At 49.2% G+C, this 24,544-nt stretch overlaps 1 protein-coding gene across 2 annotated transcripts in view; it reads left to right on the top strand.

Moving 5' to 3' along the window:
* The window catches only part of RYR1 (ryanodine receptor 1), a 114,256-nt gene that overhangs the window by 87,663 nt on the left and 2,049 nt on the right, over window positions 1–24,544 (top strand). For both annotated transcript variants that reach the window (XM_037021731.2, XM_037021730.2), the window contains 13 exons: window positions 603–790; window positions 10,455–10,796; window positions 13,054–13,860; window positions 14,565–14,635; window positions 15,256–15,409; window positions 16,395–16,481; window positions 17,487–17,738; window positions 18,536–18,666; window positions 20,296–20,338; window positions 22,335–22,465; window positions 22,569–22,629; window positions 23,033–23,179; window positions 23,396–23,530. In XM_037021731.2, coding sequence (XP_036877626.2) covers window positions 603–790; window positions 10,455–10,796; window positions 13,054–13,860; window positions 14,565–14,635; window positions 15,256–15,409; window positions 16,395–16,481; window positions 17,487–17,738; window positions 18,536–18,666; window positions 20,296–20,338; window positions 22,335–22,465; window positions 22,569–22,629; window positions 23,033–23,179; window positions 23,396–23,530 — 2,549 coding nt within the window. The remainder of the gene's footprint in view (window positions 1–602; window positions 791–10,454; window positions 10,797–13,053; window positions 13,861–14,564; window positions 14,636–15,255; window positions 15,410–16,394; window positions 16,482–17,486; window positions 17,739–18,535; window positions 18,667–20,295; window positions 20,339–22,334; window positions 22,466–22,568; window positions 22,630–23,032; window positions 23,180–23,395; window positions 23,531–24,544) is intronic.

Below are 24,544 nucleotides of genomic sequence, written 5' to 3'. Positions count from 1 at the left end.
CTTTTATGTAAACTTGAAATTATATTAAAATTGAAAGGTACAAAAAGAGGCTGGAGCCAGTTTGCTTTTAGATGGAGTGTGGGATCCCAGTTTACCACTGTCTCCACTTCTCCCCGCTGACTTAGCTTTGGCCAGCCTCACTCGCCTGCAGACCTGCCTGGCCTCTGTGGATTGGTGGAAGGCTTAGGCGTGTGAGCTCTGAGGTTATGCAGCTCTGGGTTAAAGTCCTTCCATCTCCTTTCTGGCTATGTAACCCTGATTGTGTGACTGTCTTGCTCTCAGTTTCCTCGTGTGTAAAAATGGGTAGTGACACACCCCACCCCATACAAAGATTAGATTGTGCCAGGGCAGCATTTGGCACAGACCTGCCATTAGCTTATTCCAGTTATCTTTACTGATGACTGCCCCAGCTATCAGGGGAGGTGGACAAAGACAGGACCAGCCAGGTTTGCACATCATGCTGATGCAGCTCAGGAAGTGACCCGTGCCCTTCCACCAGAACAGGGGATCCTGGTGACTCATGAGCTGGAGAGGGTGGTGAACCTGGTGGGGATCCAGAAAGGAGGCTCTGCTGTGCTGCACTGACCTGGGACTGCCCACAGGAAATGTGGTAAATGGCATGATTGCCCGGCAAATGGTGGACATGCTCGTGGAATCCTCATCCAACGTGGAGATGATCCTCAAGTTCTTTGACATGTTCCTGAAACTCAAGGACATCGTGGGCTCTGAGGCCTTCCAGGACTACGTCACTGATCCCCGTGGCCTCATCTCCAAGAAGGACTTCCAGAAGGTAGGTGCTGGAAGGAAGGCAGATGGGTGGGGGTGCCAAGTGCCAGTCATGCCCTTCCTGGTTGCAAGAAACTTCTCTGCGAGCCTCAGTTTCCTTCTCTGTAAAACAGGGATAAAACAGTCCTTGGGTCAACAGTCCTTTGAAGGTGAAATACATTAACACAAATGAAAATCTTTATTTCTATTTTAACTTTTTAATAGTCATAATGTTATCATCATTATACACAGATCAGTTATTCAGATGATAAACATTTATTGGGTGTTCCCTCTGTGCTGAGCCTTGTGCTGGTACCATGGACACAGCAATGACTGATTCAGACACAGTCCTGCCTTCATGGGGCTTATAGTCCAGTGAGGGAGGCAGTCATTAACACCAATACCATTTAAATCATGAGGCTGTTAGGAAGGGGAGTACAGGGACAGCTTCATCCAGGAGCCCACTCTTCTGCTTCTGTAAACCCTTCCTCCCCAGCTTTGCCCTCTCTCCCTATGTAACCCCAAGGAAGTCATTCATCTGCCCTGGGCCTTAGGCTCCTCGTCTGTGAAATGGGACTAGGATAATTACAATAACATTAATTATCTCATAGGACTTGTGTGAGGGTGGACAGTGCCTGGAATACTGGAGCACTTAAGAAATGTTACCTACTAGTATTACTGTCAGATCTTTTCCATCTCCATTTGCTTAAAATTTTTCAAATAACTTCAGGCATATAGGGAAGTTGCAGGAGCAGTATATAGAATTTCTGAATATCTTTTCACCCAGATTGCCCAAATGTTAACTTTTTACTACATTTGCCATATCATGGTTTCCCTTTATCTCTAAATACTTCAGCGTGTATCTCCTGAGAACAAGTTCATCCTTTTACATAACCACAGAACAATTATGCAAATCAGGACATTAACATTGATGTGGTGTTGCTATCTACAGACCTTATTCAATTTTTGTTCATTGAAGAAATTGTTTTCCCTGTCAAGGATCCAATACAGGATCAGGAATTGCTTTTAGGCAGCTTGTCTCTTTACCCTCCTTCAATCAGGAACCCTTCCGTGGACTGTCTTTGCCTTTTATGACCTTGAGGTTTTTGAAGAATAGAGTTGCTTAATGTCCCGCAGTGTGGATTTGTCTGAGTTTCCCTCATGGTGTGATTCGGCTCATGTATCTTTGGCAGGAATATTATAGAATACGATCTGTCCATTTCTGTGTCCTTCATAGAAGTGATGTGTCCTTCTCAGTGCATCATATCAGCAGGCACGTGATGTTGGTTCTTCCCGTTACTGCTGTGTTAGCTTGGCTCATTCAGTTAAGGTGGTGTTTACCAGTATCTAAATTATCCAAAAATACTATCTACAGTATCTAAAGATATGATTGTTCCCTTTACCATCTGGTGAGGATGTGCTCTGAGACTGTGTTAACATCCTGCTCCGTGTCTAAGGTTAGCATCCACTGACCAGTCTTGCCTGAAATGATTATTACTATGGTGATTGACACATGATGGTTTTCTAATTCATCATACCCTTTACCTTTATGAGGTACTGTTTTACTGTAAAGAAGAGTTTTTCTCTTCCCTTCCATATATGTCTCATTCATCCATTTGTTTCTTTATTTACATCAGTATAGACTCATGTCTTCTTGTTTTTTTCTCAGGGTTGCAATCACTATTGTGCATCAGCGTTGAAATAGTCTCAGGGTGTCCTGAGTTGCAAATAGAGAGCCGCATGCCTCCCAGTTGTCCCCCAAGAGCCTCCCTGCATCTTCCCCATTCTCAGCCACACCTCACAAGCGCTGTCTGCCCTCACTCACCCCTGTCTCGCCTCCCACCCCTTCCTGGACTCAGGGCTTGCTGGCTTCTGTCCCTGTCACTCTGCCAGAAGTACTCTGAACAAGACTGTCAGTGAGCTCTTCGCCCTGAATCTCTCCTCTGACTTGTCATCTTGGGCTACAGTTGGCCATTTCCTTCCTCCCCCAGCAATGGCTGCCTCCCTGGGCTCACACACTCCTGTGACCCCTGCTTTCTCTGCCAACCTCTCATAGCCTCTTAAATGTCACTGTCCCTGAGCTCCCCACCTTCCAGAATAAGAGCTAGTATTTATCATGTTGTCACTATTTGCCAGATCCTGTGTGTACATTACAGCAACTTCCCTTACCCTCTGTGGTAAGGATTATTTTTTATTCCCATTTTAGAGAAGTGGAAAGGAGGCACAGGGAGGTGAAGTGACATGCTCAAGGACACACAGCTCATAAATGACCAAACTGGGATTAGAATTCAGGCAGTCTGGTTCCAGAATAAACCACCTCAGGATTCATCCAGTCAAGTCCCACAGTCCGTGAGCACCTCCTGGGTGCCGGGCTCTGGCTGGTAGTCTCAGCGCACTCTCAGGACTCACAGGTCTAGGGAGAGTCTCTCTGGGGCTGCAAGAGAACTAGAAGCACTCCCAGGAGCTAGAGTCGCATCGTTAATTTCTGAAATGGTTCTGCTCAGCAAAGGAAATCATCAGCAAAATGAAAAGGTGACCTATGGAATGGGAGAAAATATTTGCAAACCGCATATCTGATAACAGGTTAATATCCAAAATATACAAGGGAGTCATATAGCTCAATGGCAAAAAAACAACTCAATTTAAAAATGGGCAGAGGACCTGAATAGATGTTTTTCCAAAAAAGACCTACAAATGGCCAACAGGTACATGAAAACATGCTCCACATCACTAATCATCGGGGAAATGCAAATCAAAACTACAGTGAGCTATCACCTCACACCTGATGGAATGGCTAGTATCGAAGACAAGACAGAACAAGCATGGTGAGGATGTGGAGAAAAGGGAAGCTTTGTGCCCTGGTGATGAGAATATAAACTGGTGCCACCACTATGGAAAACAGTGTGGAGATTTCTCAAGAAATTTAAAGTAGAACTACCATGCGATACAACAATCCCATTTCTGTATGTATATCCAAAGGGAAAGACCAGTATCTTGAAGAGATATCTGTATGATAGCATGTATCAGGTATCACAGTACTGTTTTACAGTTGACAAGGTGTGGAAACAACCTAAATGTCTGCCAGTGGATGAATGGATAACAAAGATGTGATCTACATTTAATATATATGTCATATATATCATACATATCTACATATCTATGTAGATATATAATCATTCAGCCTTTAAAAAGAAGGAAATCCTGTCATTTGCAATAACATGGATGAAACTGGGGGGCATTATGCTAATGAAATAACCCAACCAGAGAAAGAAAAATACTGCATGGTATCACTTACAAGTGGAATTCTAAAAAAAATCAAACTCATAGAAACAGGCTAGAAAAGTGAGCATTCACCAGGAGCTGGGGGTGGAGGAAATAGGAGGAAGTTGGTTAAAGGGTACAAATTTTCAGTTGTAAGATGAATTAAAAGAGAGAAAATGAGTATAGATCCCTCTTCGTTGTTCAGGGCTTCACAGATCACAAGGCTGATGCCACGTACACAGCGCTTTGTAGTTCATATCTCTGTTTCACAGAGTGACGAGCCATCTGTAACTTTAAAAGTACATCAGTTTTATTTTTTGAAATAAGTAATACATTCACGTAATTAAATAAGCAAAATATAACAAGGTATGAGATGAGAAGTCACTCCCCTCCTTTCTCAGCCTGCCCTTCCCTGCCCTTCACTCCTGTGAGGAAGCATTAGTTTCCTTTGTGTCTTTCCATCATTTTTTTCAGATATTATTCTCTTCCTTTCTTACATAACAGATAGTAAACTACGTATACATAGATATTCATACACTGGTCTGTATTATTTAACAATATATTCTGGAGATGCAAGAAGTGACCTCATTCTTTTCTTACAGGGGTCCAATATCCCACACTATGTATGTATTATGGTTTATTTGATCATTCCTTGTTGATGGACCCTTGCTTTGTTCCCAGCCTTTGGCTGTTACAACACATGCTGTGGTCAGGGCTGCCATGGATAGTTGCACAAATTGTGCACTGTACAAACGTGCAGTCCATAGTACAGATATTGTAACTGTACAGCAGATTTCCAACACATGGAAGTAAATGTGCTGAAGAAGGTTTCATATGGGCCACTAGCAATGCTGACTGCAGTGATTCCCCTTGTACATATGTGATGCTGAACGCACATACAGGATCTTATATCTAAAGATAAGCTTCCAAAAGTGGAATTGCTGGTTAAAGGGAAAATGCCTTTGTCATTTGGATAGATTTTGTCCTCCATTTTCCCCTCATATTAACAACATATGAGAGTGCCTCTTTCCCCACGGCCTTGCCACCAGACCGCATTATCAAATATTTGGACTTTTGCCAATCTGATAGGTGAAAAATGGTATTGCAGTGCAGTTTTAATTTACATTCTCCTGTTATGAGTGTAGTTAAGCATCTTTTCATGCTATTTCTTTTGTATTACTTGTTCAGTAAATTGACCATGGCTTTCCTTATTTTCTCTTGGGAGGTTGGTATTTTATTTGATTTCTATGGGCTCTTTCTATTTTAGGCTGATTATAACATTGTTAGTGATAGGAGTTGCACCTATTTTTCCTAGTTTGTCATTGGTCTTTTGTCTTTGCTTATGATTGTGTTTTTTATTTTTTTGCCATGCAGATACTTGATTTTTGTGTAGAAAATAATTAGAAATATTTTATTAACTTTTAATGAAATAGGTAATACCGGAATATATTCCTCTTGTAAAGAAATTCAGAACCTACAGCTATGGTTGCGGTCATCTTTGGCCTCCACCCCTAATCCTGTTCACATCCCACCTTTCCAAAGGCTGCCACTGTTAATCCCTGAGTGTACACGGCTTCAGACATTTATTTCTGCATTTCCATGTATATGTAACTCTGCATTAAAAAAAATTAATATAGCATTGTTTTATGGTTTCCCAAGTTCTTCACAGATGACAGAATTCTTGACGATTTGCAAAGCACATCTCCATTGAAAAGTACTTTGCAGATTCCAAAACATCTACTATGGTTAGGAAAGCCCTTTCTGGTAGTTGAAAACACATTTCAGGCTACATATTTATTCTTGGTCAGCACTGTTTTGATGTTTTTATTTTTTTATCTGCAAATATTTTTGTATGTCTCTCTACATTAAACAACTTCCTTTAAAAAACATCTTTAGTGAGATGTAATTCACATACCATAAAATTCACACATTGAAAGTGTACCATTCAATGGCTTTTTAATATATTCACAGAACTGTGTAACCATTGCTACAATCTAATTTTAAAACATTTTAATTACCCGTAGTGTGTGAGAAGCTGCTAGTGGGTGGAGTAAGCCCTGTGAACTGGGTGGCCAGGGAAGGCCTTTCCGGGAGACAGCACTGAAGCCGAGAGCTGAAAGGTACAGTGTAGAGGTGGGGCAAGGAAGTTGTAGCATCCCAGGCAGTGGGGACAGCAGTGGTAAGTACTGAAAGGTGGAAACCAGAGGATGGAAAGGAGGTCAGTGTGGCTGGAGAGGGCTGCTGAGGGGAAGAGAGCAAGAGATAAAATCCAAGAAACTCCATATCCTTGAGAACTCACTTCCCACCTCCCCCACTCAGGCTCCTGGCAACCACTAATCTACCTTCTGTCTCTACAGGCTTGTCTATTCTAGACCCTTTATATTAATGGAATTGTACAGTACATGGTCTTGAAAGACTTTCCTTTTATGTAATAAGCCACAATGTCATTATCACTCCTAACCAAAAACAAAACAGAAAATAACCACAGTTCATCAAATATCTAGTCGGTGTTCAAATTTTCAAATCTCATAAATGTTACACATAATTAAAATTCTCTTTCCTGAATCAAGATCCAAACAAGGCCCACCCGTTGCAGTTGTTGATATTTCTTTAAGTCTCACATTATCTATTGCTCCTTCTCCATCACTTTTCCTTCCAGTGTATCTGCTGGAGACCCAGGATGTCCATCTGCACAGCAGTGCCGGCTGACAGACAGTGAGAGCAACATGAGCACTTAAAAATTTTTTCAGTACCCGTGCTTTATAAAAAGCAAAGGGAAACATGTGAACTTAGTTTTTAACAATACAACGTATTATTTCATTATTTCAACATCTAATTGATACACAAAATTATTTGACATTTTACATTTCTTTTTTTTCATAGTAAGTCTTAAAAACCAGTATGTACTTTAGCCTTGCATCTCAGTTTGCAGCAGCCACGATGCAAGTGCTCAGTAGTCACATGTGGCTCTTGGCTATCATTAGCTAGTGCTGTCCTGGTTGTAGTTTCCCATATTTTGAATCCGGCCGATGTGACTTTGTGGTGTCATTTGATGTGTTCCTCTATCCCCTGTGTTTCTTGTAAATTGGGACTTAGGACAAGACGCTCCATCAGATTGAGGTTTTGGTTTTGGTTTTTGGTTTCTGTTTTTTAGTTGTGTTTTGTTTTGTTTTGTTTTGCCAGCACTGTCCTTTGTGGTGCTGCATACATCCATCAGGAGGGACATCCTATCCTGTCATCTTTTGTTGTATGCTGTCAGCAGTCATTGATATTCAATGTCCAGACTCCTCAGTTCATTAAAGATTGCAAAGTGGTGACATTCTCATTTCTGAATGTTTGACCGTTTACCAAGCATCATATGGTTTCCCAAACACAGAGCACCATGCGGTTTCCCAAACTCTTACAAATCTTTGTATTTCATGCACTCTTCAGCTTCTTTATGGTTTAAGAGGCAAATCGAGGGTTTTTTTAAAGAATTTTTTAATTTTCAAAAAGTGTGACAAAGTTGAAAAGTCTTCTCAGTTTTCAAGAGGCTTAATTCACTTGACAAAAAATGTATTGAGCACCTACTGTGTGCAGCATCCAGCAAAACAGACGGAAATCCCGCACTGAGACTGATAGCCTAGTGGGGAGGAACAGATGAAAATCACTAAATAACAAAATAATTGCACATTATAATCTGTGGTCCAAAGGAAGTGAGCGGGGTAGTGTGTGAGAAGCTACTACTAGTGGGTGGAGTAAGCCTTGTGAACTGGGTGGCCAGGGAAGGCCTTTCCAGGAGACAGCACTGAAGCCGAGAGCTGGAAGGTACAGTGTAGAGGTGGGGCAAGGAAGGTTGTGGCATCCCGGGCAGTGGGGACAGCAGTGGTAAGTACTGAAAGGTGGAAACCAGAGGATGGAAAGGAGGTCAGTGTGGCTGGAGAGGGCTGTTGAGGAGAAGAGAGCAAGAGATAAAATCCAAGAGGTGAGGGAGGCAGACATACAAGGCCTGGTTGGTTGCAGAGAGGACTCTGACTTTTAACTGGAATGAGATGAAGCCAGGGAAGGATTCTGAGCAGGGGAAGGATGTGACCTGACTCAGATGTTTACAGGGTCCTTCCAGCTGTGTGTGGGGAACAGACTGTGGGGAGAGACAGGGAGCAGGAAGGCCAAGGAGCAGGTTGCTGTGATGGTGCAATGGGAGCCAATGGGGAACAAATCTCCAGTGGGAGCCACGGAGGAGCAGAAGTGTGTGGGTCCTGGATGTGTTGGAAGAAGAGCTGGATTTGCTGATCAGATCAGGTATGGGTGGTGAGATAAGAAAGAGGAATCAAGGATGACTCAAAAATTTTAGTTTGAGCACCTGAGTGGGTAGTGATGTTCCTGAGATGGGTAAAATGGTGGGAGGAGAGGTTTTGAAATCAAGGGTTCAGTTTTGGCCATTTCCAATTTGGGGTAGAGATCCACAAAGATGTGTCAGGTAGGGCTCCAGCTCTAAGTGTCTGGATTCGGGGGAGAAGTCAGAGCTAGGATGTGGACTTGGCTATCCTTGGACAGGATAGCATTCAGAGCCTTGGGCCTCATTGATATCTTCCTGGTGAGCATATATCAAGAAGGGCGTGTAAATTCCAGGCCCGGACACCCTCCTGAACCTTTATTGGAAGAGAAGATCTGGAAGATAAGAATCCAGTGAAGAAAACTGACAGGTCAGAGAAGAAGGTATTTCAAAATCAGGGGGTAGACGTATATATATGGATGATGACAAAAGAGAAAACAGCAAATCATATGCACAGAGTCCAGCATCAAATGGAGGGGATGGATGGAGTCCCAGGCTCTAGAGGAGGGGGCTTTTATAAGGGGCTCTGTCATACTGCATCATAAGGGGAGGAGGTGAGGAGTTCCTGTGTGATTTTGTCTCTACATTCTGTGGTTTCTAAAGCCCTTCATGATTTGCAAAGCATGTTACTCATTTAGAAAGCATCTTGCAAAGTTCTTGGCTACAAAGCACTTTTGAGAGCCAGAAAATTTCACTTCTGTTCATACCCTAGAGCAGTACTTCTCAAACTCATGTTGCAACCCATCTGTGGGTCCTGGAATTAATTTAGTTAAGTCATGACTAGCATTTTTTAAAGTCAAGTAGAATAGAACATTGTGGAGCCGTGTTACATGGCAAAAGTCAGAATGTGTCAGGAAACTTTTTATTTTTTTTGAGTCACATTGTAAAATGCACTCTTACTGTGGGTACAGTCAAAACATTTGAAAAACTGCCCTAGAGAATCTCTTGAAAAATGTACATAGGAGATCAGCACAAGAATGTGTAATGGAAGTGTTGTCAGTAAAGTAAAAAAACTGGAAACAACCTGAATGTCCAGCATCAGGAGAATAAAGTATTTTATTTATAAAACAAGACTCCTAACAGCAGCAAAAATGAATTCGTTTGATCTATGTATCAACATAAATAGATCTTGAAAATATAATTGAGTGAAAAAACAAGTTTCCAATTACATGATTATAAGAGAAGTTCTTTAAAGCAAAAATACTCACAGGATACTATGTATGTTTTATGAGAAAATCATGGGATATAGGTAGTAAAAGTGTTGACACATGGTTGGAAAGATATACCAACTCCAGAACAGTGGTTACCTTGGGGGAGGTGGCGGAGAGTGGGGCCAGGGAAGGGTACACAAGGGCTCTAGTCGTATCTGTAATGTTGTAGTTCTGAAACATCTAGTATTTGAGAAATGTGTCACCATGAATATTTCTTAATTATGGGGCTATGGGTATATGACTCTTTGTTCCTAGTTGAAATTCAGAGGCCTCCACTGTCAGGTGTCAGTTACTTAGTTGCTGGAAATGCAGGCCTTGGTGAAAGGGTCTTGGAGAAGGGGAGGAGGTGGGGCACATATTAGTCAGCACCCTAGCCTTGACGGGGCTGCCCTGGAGGAAAAAGTAGTTACCTGACTTGGAGATAGAAGGAGCCAATGTGGGCAGGGCTGCAGGACTGACCTTTGAGCAAGGGACAAGGCCAGCACAGGGACAAAACCAAGGAGAGGAAGTGCACAGCTCCATTCTCCTGCGCCCTGACCCCCCACTGGATGGAGTCCACCTACAGTCAGAGGGCCCAAAGAGCCTCTGGCACAGACACAGTTGCCATCCAGGGTTGGGGTGGAGGGTGGGTGCAGAGAGCCAGCCTGTGCTGGATGTCACCAATTCATATTTTACCATCTCTGAAAATAGAATGTGTCTTACATTGGACTGAGGCTCAGCCTTGTGGAAATGCAGAATTTCAGCCTTACCTATGCCAACTTGCTAGGTGTCGGCTTTGGGTGCTGGTTACATGAGTCTGAACTTTTCTGTTTCTATGAAAAGTCCATAGTTGTTTGAAGAAGCGCATTGAGGCTCCCCAGGCACCCCTTTGACCTCCCCTGCTCGCCCCTGCCCACCCCCAGGCCATGGACAGCCAGAAGCAGTTCACCGGCCCGGAAATCCAATTCCTGCTTTCCTGCTCCGAAGCGGATGAGAACGAGATGATCAACTGTGAGGAGTTCGCCAACCGCTTCCAGGAGCCGGCCCGGGAAATCGGCTTCAACGTGGCGGTGCTGCTGACCAACCTGTCAGAACACGTGCCCCACGACCCACGCCTGCGCAACTTCCTCGAGCTGGCCGAGAGCATCCTCGAGTACTTCCGGCCCTACCTGGGTCGCATCGAGATCATGGGTGCGTCGCGCCGCATCGAGCGGATCTACTTCGAGATCTCGGAGACAAACCGCACCCAGTGGGAGATGCCCCAGGTGAGCGGACCTGGGCTTGGGCATGCTCACCTCCCAGGGCCCGGGAGACGGGGCATGCACCTTGCTCGCTGGAACCCAACGATGGGCTGTTTTCACAGCTGCTCTGCAGGCCTTGGTGGGCTCTTGCTCTGCTTACGCAAGCCCATGCCCACCCTTTTGCACACATTTTACAGATCCTGCTGTGTCATGGCACATCCCTGGTTCTTCCCTGCCCACCTCTTATAGACTTTACCCACACATGGATGCACACACGGCAGCATTAGTGTGCTACTCAAATACCTTGCCTACCACTTGCACACTCACCCTGTGAGCTCTAATGTGGCCTTTTAGTCCTGATGCATCCACAACCACATTCTCATGTACTGGAGCCCATGAGGTCATACACCCCTTACTCACCTTCCCAGCAGCCCCTGGTGTGTTATCCCTGGCCCTGGCCTACCCATGCCCATACTTTTACATGCTTACCTTGGGGGCTCTAGGGTGCCCTGTTATGGTGGCCCACCCCTCACCAGTCACCTTATGTGCCCCCAAATGTCCTCAGAGGCCCTAGCACAAGACACACATCCCACTCATTCTGGGCACTGCTGCATTGCTGTCTGCCTCCTACATGGCCTCATCATTAGCCCTAGTCAACCGTGATCACTCATTCACTGGTGATCCTGGACCACCCTCTCAAATTTACCCCCAGAGGCCTTACTCTCTGTGACCTTGGTGGCCAGTCCTACTCCTTGGCCTGATGAGCCCTGTATCAGCCCCTCATATGCGCAGTCCACAAATGACTGAATGCCCCTTGCACATGCACTTGCCCCAAGAGTACTCATGTGGCCCTGGCACGGCCCCACGCACCTCACACACCCTGTCTCCAGCCCTGCTCACACACAATCGTATGCCCTTGATGCACACGTCTTTGTTCCTGAGATGCCCCAGGCACCTGCACACTCCCCCCACATGCTCCTGCACCCCTCCCCATCTCACACTTGTAGCTCTTGAGGCTTGCACCCCGGTTACCTCCACAGCTGAGCCTCTGTGTCTCCTCCTCAGTGACACCTGCTTCATGTACACCTGGGCTCAGGTCCTTCACCGAGCCTATTCCTCATGTCCTGGGCCCTCTTGCACTGACTCTGGAGTCCCCCTTACACACTCATGCCTGCCTCACGTGCATTAACCCTGTGAATGGTAGATCCTTCACACACTGACACTCCCGCAGCCCCGGTTTTGGCCCTGGGCCCTTGCCTGCTCTGTGTGCCTGTGTCCACTGTGGATTTTGAGCTCCCATGGTTGCGTACTTCCCACATGCTCCCATATGCCACAGCCTCCTCACACCTGATTCGTCCCTGAGTTCCTAGTGCCCTCATATACTCCACAGGGACCCTTCAGATTCTGCACCCTTACCTGTGTCCCTCGGGGCACCATTGCATAGTCGTTCCCCCTTCTGGCATAGAAGTGTTTGCAACATCCTTGCACCAGGATGTCTGCTGCATCCCTGCATCTGCAGGGCGCCTAGGTTCACTGCTGGCCCTTCTCCCATTTGTACACGCTATGAGGGTCCCTCTCTTCCTCTCCCCACTCTTTTCCCTTAGTGTTATTCCTCTAAACACCACCTACTCACCCTTTCACATTTCTACTTTCCACTGATGGTCGAGTCCACCTAGGCTTGCAGGACGTGGTGCCCTGGCGCAGCAGTACAGTAACAACTAACACCAGATGGCATTTGTTAGACCCCAGGTGATGTTCTAATCTCTCAGTATCTGTTAACTCATTTAATCCTCACACCAACCTTACAATGTAGATCCTATTATTATCCCCCAATTTAAGGCGAGGAAATTAAGGCCCAGATACTTACGACTAAGGTCACCCGGCTGTTCAGTGGCAGAATCCCTATTTGAACCCAGACAAGCTGGCTGGCTGCAGACCCTTGGCCCTCAAACACTCTGTCTGCTCAAAGAAGCTAAAAACATGGATTCTGAAGCGCAGTAGCTTGTTGGGAGTTGGAATCCTTTGCCTGCCACCTCTCAGTGGCGTCGCCCCAGACACGTGACTTTCTGGGCCTGCATTTCCTCGTCTGCAGAATGGGGATAAAGCCCCTACCTCCAGGAGTGTTTGCGAGGATTAAAAGAGAAATATGTATAATGCTTGGTGAAGTCCTCACAGGAGCACCTACAGCGAGCGCGATATAGATGTACTCCTGATCGGAAAGACCACAGGGCGTAGGGAACCCGGGGTCACCCCGCCACGCCCCTCTCCGCCCGCGCTGCAGGTGAAGGAGTCCAAGCGCCAGTTCATCTTCGACGTGGTGAATGAGGGCGGCGAGTCCGAGAAGATGGAGCTCTTCGTGAGCTTCTGCGAGGACACCATCTTCGAGATGCAGATCGCCGCGCAAATCTCGGAGCCCGAGGGCGAGCCGGAGGAGAACGAGGTCGACGAGGGCACGTCCGAGGCGGGCGCCGAGGGCGCGGAGGAGGGCGCCGCGGGGCCCGAGGGCGCGGCGGGCACGGCGGCGGCGGGCGCCACGGCGCGGCTGGCGGCGGCGGCGGCCCGGGCGCTGCGCGGCCTCAGCTACCGCAGCCTGCGGCGGCGCGTGCGGCGGCTGCGGCGGCTCACGGCGCGCGAGGCGGCGGCGGGGGCCGCCGCGCTGCTCTGGGCGGCGGTGGCGCGCGCGGGCGCGGCGGGCGTGGGTGCGGCGGCGGGCGCGCTGCGCCTGCTCTGGGGCTCGCTCTTCGGCGGCGGCCTCGTCGAGGGGGCCAAGAAAGTGACTGTGACTGAGCTCCTGGCGGGCATGCCGGACCCCACGGGCGACGAGGTGCACGGCGAGCAGCCGGCCGGGCCCGGGGGCGATGCGGACGGCGAGGGCGCAGGCGAGGGAGCCGGCGACGCCGCGGAGGGCGCGGGCGACAAGGAGGAGGCGCACGAGGCTGGCCCGGAAGGCGCCGACGGGGCCGTGGCCGTCGCCGACGGGAGCCCCTTCAGGCCCGAAGGGGCTGGCGGCCTCGGGGACATGGGTGACACGACGCCAGCGGAGCCGCCCACGCCCGAGGGCTCCCCCATCATCAAGAGGAAGCTGCGGGTGAGCGAGCAGGAGGGGCCTCGAGGTTTTGGAGAGCGGGAGTAGGGGTAGGAGAGACAGAGTGGGCGATGGTGCACAGGGCGAGGGGGAAGAAACGCGGGAGAGAGCCTGAGAGACAGGGTGCGGAGACAGAGCGGGAGGGAGACAGAAAGAGACAAGGGATAGACACCCTGCAGTGGACTCAAGAGAGGATTCCGGGAGAAAGGCTCGTGGTGAAAAGGTAGCGTTTCTGGGAGAGAGAAAAAGACATCTGGAGGCAGAGAGCAAGAGATCCAGGTTCACGTTAGAGGGTCAAAAGGATCAGGAACTAAGAAGAGCCCAGACAGGGTCAGGGGCACTGAGAAAGACCCTCAGAGATGCAGATGGTGTGGGGAGTCAAGCAGCTCACTGTGACAGAGGCCCCTAAAGCATCCTCAGGCCACTGGTGCTCTGGGGGCGTGGTTGTCAAGGTGATGGGCAGGTGGGGAAGAATCACTCCTCTTGGAGTCAGCCTGGCTGCACAGTGCTTTGGGCAAGGCGATCCGTTTTTCTGGGCATGTTTCCCCTCTGTAAAGAAGAATCATAAGCCCTCTTTTGGTGTGGAGAGAGTGAAACTTAGATTGCCCCGGGGAAATGACCACAAAGGGACACAGAGCAGAACAGGAGGGGCAGCACTGAGGGGCTCTTGGGGTGGGGCTCGGCCCTGACACTGGCCCTGCCACCAGGTGGATGGAGAGGAAGAGGGGCTGCCTCCAGAACCAGAGCCTGAGACCGAGCCAGAGCCGGAGAAAGCTGAGTGAGTGGCCTTAGGGCTCAGGGGACCCAGTTCCTCTCACTGCCTCCCGCCTGGACTGGGAGCCTCCTGAGGTCAGGGCCTGACCACAGGAACCAGAACCAGCAGCTGTCCTTGCCCCGCTGTGTCCTCAGCACCACCCAGCCCCGGCCCAGAGGAGGGCCTCTGCGCAAGAGAGTAGAGAACAAAGACCCCTGTCTTAACCCCAAGACTTTGTGTGGGCCAGGACCTCTGCCTGAACACCTGCCCCCAGGCTTCATCTCAGTCTTCCTTCTCCCCATTCTGCCTTGTCTCCTTCTCCAGATTATATGTCTCCTTCTCCTTGACACCCCGCACTCTAAATTGAAGAGGTGTCTCCTCTGGGCTCCCACAACCCCTAAGTTCCCCCCATCCCAGCCCTGACCACTCAGGGCTGCCATTGTCTGGTCACCAGTCTGTACCCTACTAGACTGGAGCCCCATGAGGGCAGGGCCTGAAATTGTCTCATCACTTTGTCCCCAGCACCATCTAGACCTGGGCCAGGCATGGGGTGGGGGCTCCCGGTGCATGGCTACCAATGACCAAATGAATGGATAGATGGATTTCCCAGGCATCTCTTTACTCTGTCTGTGTCCTGCCTGCAGTGCTGAGAATGGGGAGAAAGAAGAAGCCCCCGAGCCCCCTCCAGTGCCCCCCAAGAAGACAGCACCTTCCCCAGCCCCTCCAAAGAAGGAGGAGGCTGGAGGTGGGGGCCTGGAATTCTGGGGAGAACTGGAAGTGCAGAGGGTGAAGTTCTTGGTGAGGACCAGCAAGGGCACGCTGACACTCCCTCCCCGGGACCCCCCGGGTGCATGCGCACCACCTCTCCTCCCACCCTGTTCTTGAGCTCGCCTGTGCCTGGCCCGTCTCTGAGAGGAAGCCAAGCTGGGCAGAGATGTCGCCAGACAGAGCCAGGACCTCGGCACAGGGCAGCGTTTTCAGGGGTCCCCACGTGGCTCTTCGGCCTCTCCCTGCTCATGATCTTCATCTGGGGCCACCTGCCCAGGGTTCCCACACCCATCCTCTATCCAGAGCTGAATCCACGTGAAGCCAGAGCTCTGTTCCTCTCACCAGGGCCTGTTTCTCAGCGCTCCACCTTTGGATTGGAGCTGTCACACCAGCTCCAGCTCCTCCTGTTGAGGGGAGAGCTCACCTCTTCATCCAGGCCAGGAAGGAGGGAGGGCCCTTGTGAGGGCAGGGTCCTCCCTTCCCTGCTTCCTCCCAGGCCCAGCCTGATATGAGGGGCTGAGGGAGACACGTTGGGCAGAAGGTAGTTCAGTGAGGATTTGTGGGAAGAATCGGGGATGAGAGAACAGTGGAGAGAAAAAGAGGGAGAGATGTCCAGTGCCTGGGGTTAAGCAAACAGGTGACCTCACACAGGAAGCACCAAGCCAGGGTGCCTGGGAGCCTGGACTCTGGAGCTTGACTGCCTGGCTTCACAGCCCAGGTATGCCACTTCTTGGCTGTGTGACCTTGAACAAGACATCTCACCTCCCTGAGCCTCGGTTTTCTCATCTGTAAAGTAGATGTATCAGCAGTACCCACTTCATAGGGGTATGGTGAGAACTAAAGTTCAAGCTTACAAGCTCTCAGTCCAGGTCTTGGTATACAGTAAGCACTCAATAAATAGGGGGCTGTGGGAGAGATATAAAGGACCCAGGTGTGTGGATGGGTGATGGGGTGACTTCTCCAGGGAAGTGGGTGGACAGTGAGCTCTTTCTTTCTCTTTCTCTCCTCACCTTAGAACTACCTCTCCCGGAACTTTTACACCCTGCGATTCCTTGCCCTCTTCTTGGCATTTGCTATCAACTTCATCTTGCTGTTTTATAAGGTGCTGGTCATGATGGGCCAGGATCAGGCATTTAGCAGGCTGTGGGGTGGGAGGCTCAACTCCTAACAGGTTCCCAGGGTCCCTGCAGTAAAGCAACAAAGTGTTGAGCTGGGGGTTCCCAGGAGGATTCAGGCTGGACACCTGGATCTTGGACCCCTGTGGGAGTGAGTGGGGGTGTCTGTGTCCATCTGGGGACAGATGCTTGAGTGTCCACAGGAGTTATGGCAAGGAACCAGTTCTGGGTGCAATGCTCAGCTTGGCCACTTGTCAGGGTATGCTCCTGGGTGCAGGCCCTCACCTATCTGCAACACCCGCTGATCAGTGGCTCAATTAAGCTTCTTTGTTTTCACTTAAGCTGAAGAGGAATTTGTAGGAAAGAGGACATGGGCTGCTCATGGAATAGAAGGAAAGGGCTGAGAACCAGGTCTTGCCAGGGATGTAGATAATGGGACAGAGACGCAGACTAGCATAGTGATCAGAGCATGGCTTCTCTGGGATTGAATCCCAGCTCCACCACTCACCGGTTAGGCAAGGTGCTTAACCTCTCTGTGCCTTAACTTCCTCATCTGTAAAATGGGATAACAGCATTTACCTTTTAGAGCTGTGGGGATTTAAAGAGGATTTGTATGTGTAAAGCACTTAGAACAGTACCTGGCATAGAGAAAGTGCTATAGAAATGTTAGCTACTTACTACTAATTTTAGGATATGTGTTAATATTAGTGGTCAATCTCTAGGGCTCCACTGTCAAGATGAATCAACTCTGCTTTCAGTCCTGTCACTCAGTGTTCAATAGTCAGATTCCCAGGACAGGGTCTGATTTGTTGACTGGGGCCCTGGGCCCACCCCTTGATCTTGACTGACAGCCCCACCAATACTGCACCTGATAGGGGCCCAGACCACCTCAGGAATGGAGGCTGTTCATTTTGTTAGTGGGTTCTGGGTGTGGCAGACCAGATGCCAGGACACCTGGGTACCCACCCTGACTGATCTCTGTCCCCATTCAGGTCTCAGACTCTCCACCAGGGGAGGATGACATGGAGGGCTCAGCAGCTGGGGACCTGTCAGGTGCAGGGTCTGGTGGTGGCTCTGGCTGGGGCTCAGGGGCTGGTGAGGAAGCAGAGGGCGACGAGGATGAGAACATGGTGTACTACTTCCTGGAGGAGAGCACGGGCTACATGGAGCCTGCCTTACGGTGCTTGAGCCTGCTGCATACGCTGGTGGCCTTTCTCTGCATCATTGGCTATAACTGTCTCAAGGTGGGCTGTGGCCATGGTTCTGGGGCAGGGGCATGTTGTCTCAGGCAGGGGGTGGGAGTGCTGGGGCATTGGCTGAGGAGGGGGTGCATCTCACAGTGGTTGGGACAGAGAAGGCCTGGATTTGGGGTAAGAGCTGGGGGACTGGGTACAGGGTTGGGGTGTTAAGCAAGGACAATACTCAAACTGGGGACTGATGCAGGTCACAGATGAGGAGCTGGGTCCTGTAACTATGTTAATTTCTGAATCAAGAGGCAAAATTTGTCATTGGGAATATTATTTTCTGCATGTTGGTCTGTTGGGGAATTAAGATTTGTGGGGTCTCAGACACAACATGGTTGCTAACGGGGATATGGATTTGACATCAATTGTAGCCAGCATTTGTGATGCCCCATAAAGCATGTTATAAGAACTTTAATTTGGGTCCCATGAGATCTGTTTAAGCAAATCTCGATACTTGATTAGATGAACAGAGTCCTTTTGATTTAGAACTACTTATGCTCTTCCCTCTGCCTGGAATGTTTTCCCCACTTCCACCTCCTTTCTCCTGCCTCTGTTTAGTCATCCTCCCTCCTTTGGGAAGCCACGGTGGCGCCAGGCACCACCTCAGGGCTGTCTCATTTTTCTCCCAGGCCCGCCCTGAGCCCTCTGCCCACATTTCCCCATCACAACCCTGATCACTCTGGAAGAGGTCCCCTGATGTGAGGTCCCACACAGGCTCTAGCAAAATTGGGCTCCTGCAGAGGCTGTGGTCTCCAGAGGAGCCTGACGCCCACCCCTTGCCTCCCTGCACAATCTAGGTGCCCCTGGTGATCTTTAAGCGGGAGAAGGAGCTGGCCCGGAAGCTGGAGTTTGATGGCCTTTACATCACGGAGCAGCCTGAGGATGATGATGTGAAGGGCCAGTGGGACCGGCTGGTGCTCAACACACCGTAGGGCCCAGCCCCTATATTGGGCGGGGAGGGCAGCAGAGCTGGGTTTCCACTCCAGTCCGTCCTTAAAAGACTGGGGCTCCTGTCATTGCCAGTCCTGACTCATTCTCCCCAAGCCCTGGTCTTCATCTTGATAATACAAATTTCCTGTGCATTAAAGTACCTGTGGGGCTGGGGTGACAACTGGAGATTCCTGGGACCCAGGCCCTGGAGACTCTGATTCAGTGGGTCTGGGGTGGAGCCCAGGACCCTGCATTTTAAACCCCTGACCCCATGTGTGATTCTCACCCATGTGCCATGAATGGAAAATAGGAAATAATTTGGTTTTCAAATTGACTCCAGAGAGGGAATGAAGTGTGTGACAGCAGTGTGGGGGCCTCTGGACTCCCAAAAGTGCAGTCCCACCCACTCCATTTCTCCCCAGATCAAGTCCCATTTCATGTGTTCATAAGCAGGGCTGCAGGGTTAGAGGGAGACATCTCTAGAATAAAGATGCCAGTTCCGGTTGGAACCCTGGGCTGGCCACACCCTCGCCAGGAATTCTTGGTCAAGTCACTTAGCCTCTCTGTGCCTGTTCTGTCAAGTGGGAATAAATCATAGCACTGACCTCACAAGGATCTTGTAATGATAAAATGAGTTAATGTAGTTTCCGGGGCACAGTAAGTCCTTCATAAGGGTTGGGTGTTATTATATTATGGCATCCTTTCTGGTTGAGGTGGTGTGAGGAGGGAGAGAAGGCACACCGAGGACATCCTATGCTCTCACTGTCACCATCAAAGGCACATTTAACTTACACATATTCAAGTACATGTACTTAACAAGAGAGAAGGAAGGGGATAGAGAGAGAGAGAAATACCTGTTTAAACTAGTGTCTGCCCAAGACCTCAACTTCTAAATATTATTTCCCATGGAAAGGAGCCAACCTCCTTGGAGAAGTGGCAAACTTCAGGGCTGGGACAGGAAACTGCAAGGTGAGTCTTAACTCTCTTGTGTCAGAAAGCAAGGAAGTTCTCCATGAAAAAGGGTGACATGCTGAAAGGACCCAGTGCCTGTTGAAGGGGTTCCCACTGGACAAATCAGGGACCATTTAAGCATCTATAAAGATAGGAAGTACCACAAAATGAAATACATCAAATAGGTCGGAATCCATGGGTTCATAAGCTTTAAGCAGGAGAAGGAGCTGGCCCCTGCAAAGGAAACACAACTCATTGGCCATCTTGCAGGATGCTAGGTATCAACTCATTGATCAGAAAACTGGTAAATAAAGGGCCAAAATCACATCAAATAAAATTAAATACAGCAGTGTGAGAAAGCACGCCATTCCCCTGGAGCAGGGCCAGGCCACTGGCTCAGACTCCTCCCCGCTCTTCCCACGCAAGAACCCCCCACCTGAATGTAGTTCTCTCTTTTAACACATCCTGGCTCTGAATGCAAGCCCCTGCCTCCCCTGGGACCCCCAAAGACTGCAGTGGGGTAGTGGTTGACCTTGGGCAAACTTCAGCAAGTGAGATGTGAGCCCACTATGTGGCGTCCCCTGTAAGAAAGGCATTGGAATTTCAAACCAGCCTGGCTTGGCTGGTGGCTCCCATTCCCTCCTGCCCTAACATCGCTCGGTCTCTCTCTCGGCAGGTCTTTCCCCAGCAACTACTGGGACAAGTTTGTCAAGCGGAAGGTGAGAGGATGTGGGTGGGGATGTGGAAGGCCTGCTGGGCTGGGTTCCTCCTGCTCTCCGGCCATCCCAGCCCTGTCAAGCATTTGCTTTGTGTGTGACCTTGGGCACGGGCTTTGCCGCTCCTCAGCGCCTGAGGTTGTCTGCCTGGAAATGGGCGTGACAGTCACACATCCCTCTCTTATAATGAGATGGTACATGTAAGGAGCATAGCAGAGCGCCTGGCTCAGGGTAGGCACTCCATAAATGTGAGCTACGAGGGAGGAAGTGAGGCATTCTGTTTTAAGCACACAGACTCTGGAGTCAGATGGCCGTCTTTTCCACTCCTAGCTGTTATCAACCTCTTTAATAGGGCCAACCCCACAGGGTTTTTTTTAAAGGTTATGTGACCTATGAGGTGAGCAGTATCTGGCACATAGGAAAACACTAAGTAAGGGTTGGCTGTTACCATCATTCATCTACTCAACAAATGTTTATTAAGCACTTAACTGTATGCCAGGAACCATTTCGGGACCATCAGGAAACAAGAGTGATTTTGACATTCAAGTTGGAAATGTGGACGATGAGCACATTTTTAGCATTCAGATGGTGATAAGTGCTGTTGAAGAAAAAAAGCAGTAAAGAAGGGCGAGGAGTGTGTGTGTGTGTTGGCCAAGAGAGGTTCCTCTTTTCTGTAGGGTGGTTAGGAGAGGGCAAGCTGATTAATAAGGAGGTGAGGGAGGGGGCCAAGTAGAAGTCTGGGGGAAGCGTGTCTTAGGCACGGGGCAATAGCTAGTGCAAAGGCCCTGAGGCAGGAGTGCATGGTGTATCTGAGGAACTGTGAGGAAGTTGGTATGGATGAGCATAGTGAGTGATGGTGAACGGGAGGAGATAAATTCACAGATGATGGGGCCTGATTATTTAGGATTCCTTGCCTACCTAGTAATAATAAATTATCCCAATTAATTTGGCTAATGAGTTGGCTGGACCTCTATCACTTTTGTACCTTTGCCCTGAGGATCTGCAGAAAGCTCTGGCCCTTCTACCCAGAATAGTACATTCCCGATTTCTTTTGTTTCTTTCTTTTTTTTTTTAAGGTATCATCGATATACACTCTTATGAAGGTTTCACATGAAAAACAATGTGATTACTACATTCGCCCATATTATCAAGTCCCTCCTCATACCCCATTGCAGTCACTGTCCATCAGTGTAGTAAGATGCCACAGAGTCACTACTTGTCTTCTCTGTGCTATACTGTCTTCCCCATGATCCCCCCAACACCATGTGTGCTAATCATAGTACCCCTCAATCCCCTTCTCCTCCCTCCCCACCCACCCTCCCCCACTCCTCCCCTTTGGTAACCGCTAGTCCCTTCTTGGAGTTTGTGTCTGCTCCTTTTTTGTTCCTTCACTTTTGCTTCGTTGTTATACTCCGCAAATGAGGGAAATCATTTAGTATTTGTCTTTCTCTGCCTGACTTATTTCACTGAGCATAATACCCTGTAGCTCCATCCATGTTGTTGCAAATGGTAGGATTTGTTTCTTTCTTATGGCTGAATAGTATTCCATTGTGTATATGTACCACATCTTCTTTATCCATTCATCTACTGATGGACAGTTAGGTTGCTTCCATATCTTGGGCATTGTAAAAAGTGCTGCAGTAAACATAGGGGTGCATATGTCTTTTTGAGTCTGAGAAGTTGTATTCTTTGGGTAATTCCTAGGAGTAGAATTCCCTGGTCAAATGGTATTTCTATTTTTAGTTTTTGAGGAACCTCCATACTGCTTTCCACAACAATTGAACTAGTTTACATTCCCATCAGCAGTGTAAGAGGGTTCCCCTTTCTCTGCATCCTAGCCAGCACTTGTTCCTAGTCTTTTCGAGGTTGGCCCACCCTAACTGGTAGTATATTCACAATTTCTTGCATAAAGTTCAGAGTGTCCCCAGAACTTCCCGGTGCAGGCCATGGCTCTCCCTGACTGAAGGTGTGTCTACACGGCCCCACTCTCTCCATGCAGGTCTTGGACAAGCACGGAGACATCTATGGGCGGGAGCGGATTGCTGAGCTGCTGGGCATGGATCTGGCCACACTGGAAATCACAGCCCACAGTGAGCGCAAACCTGAGCCGCCACCGGGGCTGCTAACCTGGTGAGGCAGGGACGACCCTGCTTGGGCCTGGGGCAGGCAAGGGAGGTGGCCAGAGTCTTACCCTCGGACATCTGGCCATCCCTCTTCCCCTTACCCTGCACAGGATCATGTCCATCGATATCAAGTACCAGATCTGGAAGTTCGGGGTTATCTTCACAGACAATGTGAGGAGGGGCCCATAGGTGGGGAAGGGACAGGCAGAAGAAAGGCCCTAAGAGGTTTGGGGGCTCCACCCCCAGGTAGCCCTGACCAGGGATTGACTCCTGGGCCTCTATGCACCGCTGACCCTTGACTGCCCCGTGACCTGCACAAGGCTCCTTGTGCCCCAGAATGCTCTTGAATTCCCAGACTATGTTCTTCTGTAGAGGGTTCCCCAAACCCCCAGGATGGCTTCTCACCCACAGTGCCCCCGATCCTCCAGATACTCCCTAGCCATTGATGGCATCCTCATCCTCAGGGTCCCCCTGACCCTCTCGAACATGCCCAGACTCCCTGAGTGTCCTGTTTCCCAGGAGCCCCTGAACCCCAGGAGTGCTCCCCATGACCCCTGACCCTGTGTGCCCACAGTCTTTCCTGTACCTGGGCTGGTACATGGTGATGTCCCTCCTGGGTCACTACAACAACTTCTTCTTTGCTGCCCACCTCCTGGACATTGCCATGGGGGTCAAAACGCTGCGGACCATCCTCTCTTCCGTCACCCACAATGGGAAGCAGGTGCGGAGAGGACCTGACTGAGGGGTGTGAGCCTGGCATGGATGGGGCAGGGGCAGAAGGGGGGAGGGCTGGGCAGCTGGGTTGAGGGGCAGGGTGGGCTGAGCTATGGTGAGTGTGGGTCATGAGACCCCTGGGGGTGGGGGATGAGGACCAGAATGGCTGGTGGTGGGAGGAGCAAGCCAAGGCGAGCTGACTGGCCGTCTGCCCCGTTCCCAGCTTCTAATGACTGTGGGCCTCCTGGCGGTGGTGGTCTACCTGTACACTGTGGTGGCCTTCAACTTCTTCCGCAAGTTCTACAACAAGAGTGAGGATGAAGATGAGCCTGACATGAAGTGTGATGACATGATGACGGTGAGCCCCTTGCCCTGATGTTCTTGGGCAAGTTCCTGAGCCTCCCTGATCCTCAGTTTTCCCATCTGTAAAAGGGGTTCATAATGGTACCTACTTCACTGACTTAACTGTGAGGGTTCAGTAAGCTGATACTTGTGAGGTACTTTGAATAGTGCTAGGCACATAATCAATGCTCAGTAAATGTTAGCCCCAGCTGTGATATTACTGGAGCCTTTAAAGTTGTTTTTATTATTGAAATGTTAATAGACAAAGTGCTCCTACAACTTAGAAGCCAAGTGATTTTGGGCAGGCTACTCAACCTCCCCATGCTTTGGTATCCTCGCCTGTAAAATGGGTGGATAATAACAGTGCTTGCATCCTAGAGATGCTTTTAGGACTCTGCCTTAAAAGTCTTAGAATAGTGCCTGACCTATACTAAGGATTGCATACATGCTAGCCACGATCATTATCTATAATGAAAAGTTTCACCTAAAGTACCAGCACGTTTATGTTTTCTCTTCTATTCTGATAATCGCAGTTATCACCCAGAGTGAATTTAGCCTCTTAAAGGCATGGGCCACAGTTGAAAGAATCATCTCAAGGCGTACTCCCAGCAGATGTCCTGTGATCTGGCACCATACTCTCAGACCCCAGTCTAGCTCCAGCCTGACATTTGAGGCCCCACCAGCCCTGGTATTGTTACTCATAGTCTTGTTCCCACAGCAGTCGCTAACCTTAGCTCTTCCTCAAGGTTCTCTCACTTCCTGGGAACACAGAAACAACAAGTATTAAGTGTCCCCCAACTGTCGGGCAGACCATGTCCCCGCTCTGCTCAGAGCTTTCTTGTGACTCCCCAGTGCTGTGTGGGTAAAAGCGAATCCCTTTACCATGGCTGACAAGGCCGGGAAATAGCTAGTCTTGCCTGAGTAGAACCACAATGCTTCTTACTTCTTGCTCTCTGGCTGCCTGGGGCTCTTTCAGTTCCCCTGAGACCATATGCTTCCTCCTGAACCATGCCCTTTGCATCTGACATTC

This window comes from Manis javanica, chromosome 17, assembly GCF_040802235.1.
Source record: "Manis javanica isolate MJ-LG chromosome 17, MJ_LKY, whole genome shotgun sequence".
Taxonomy (NCBI): Eukaryota; Metazoa; Chordata; class Mammalia; order Pholidota; family Manidae; genus Manis; species Manis javanica.
The sequence above is the reverse complement of the archived record's forward strand: the minus strand, read 5'-3'. Positions and strand labels throughout refer to the sequence as shown.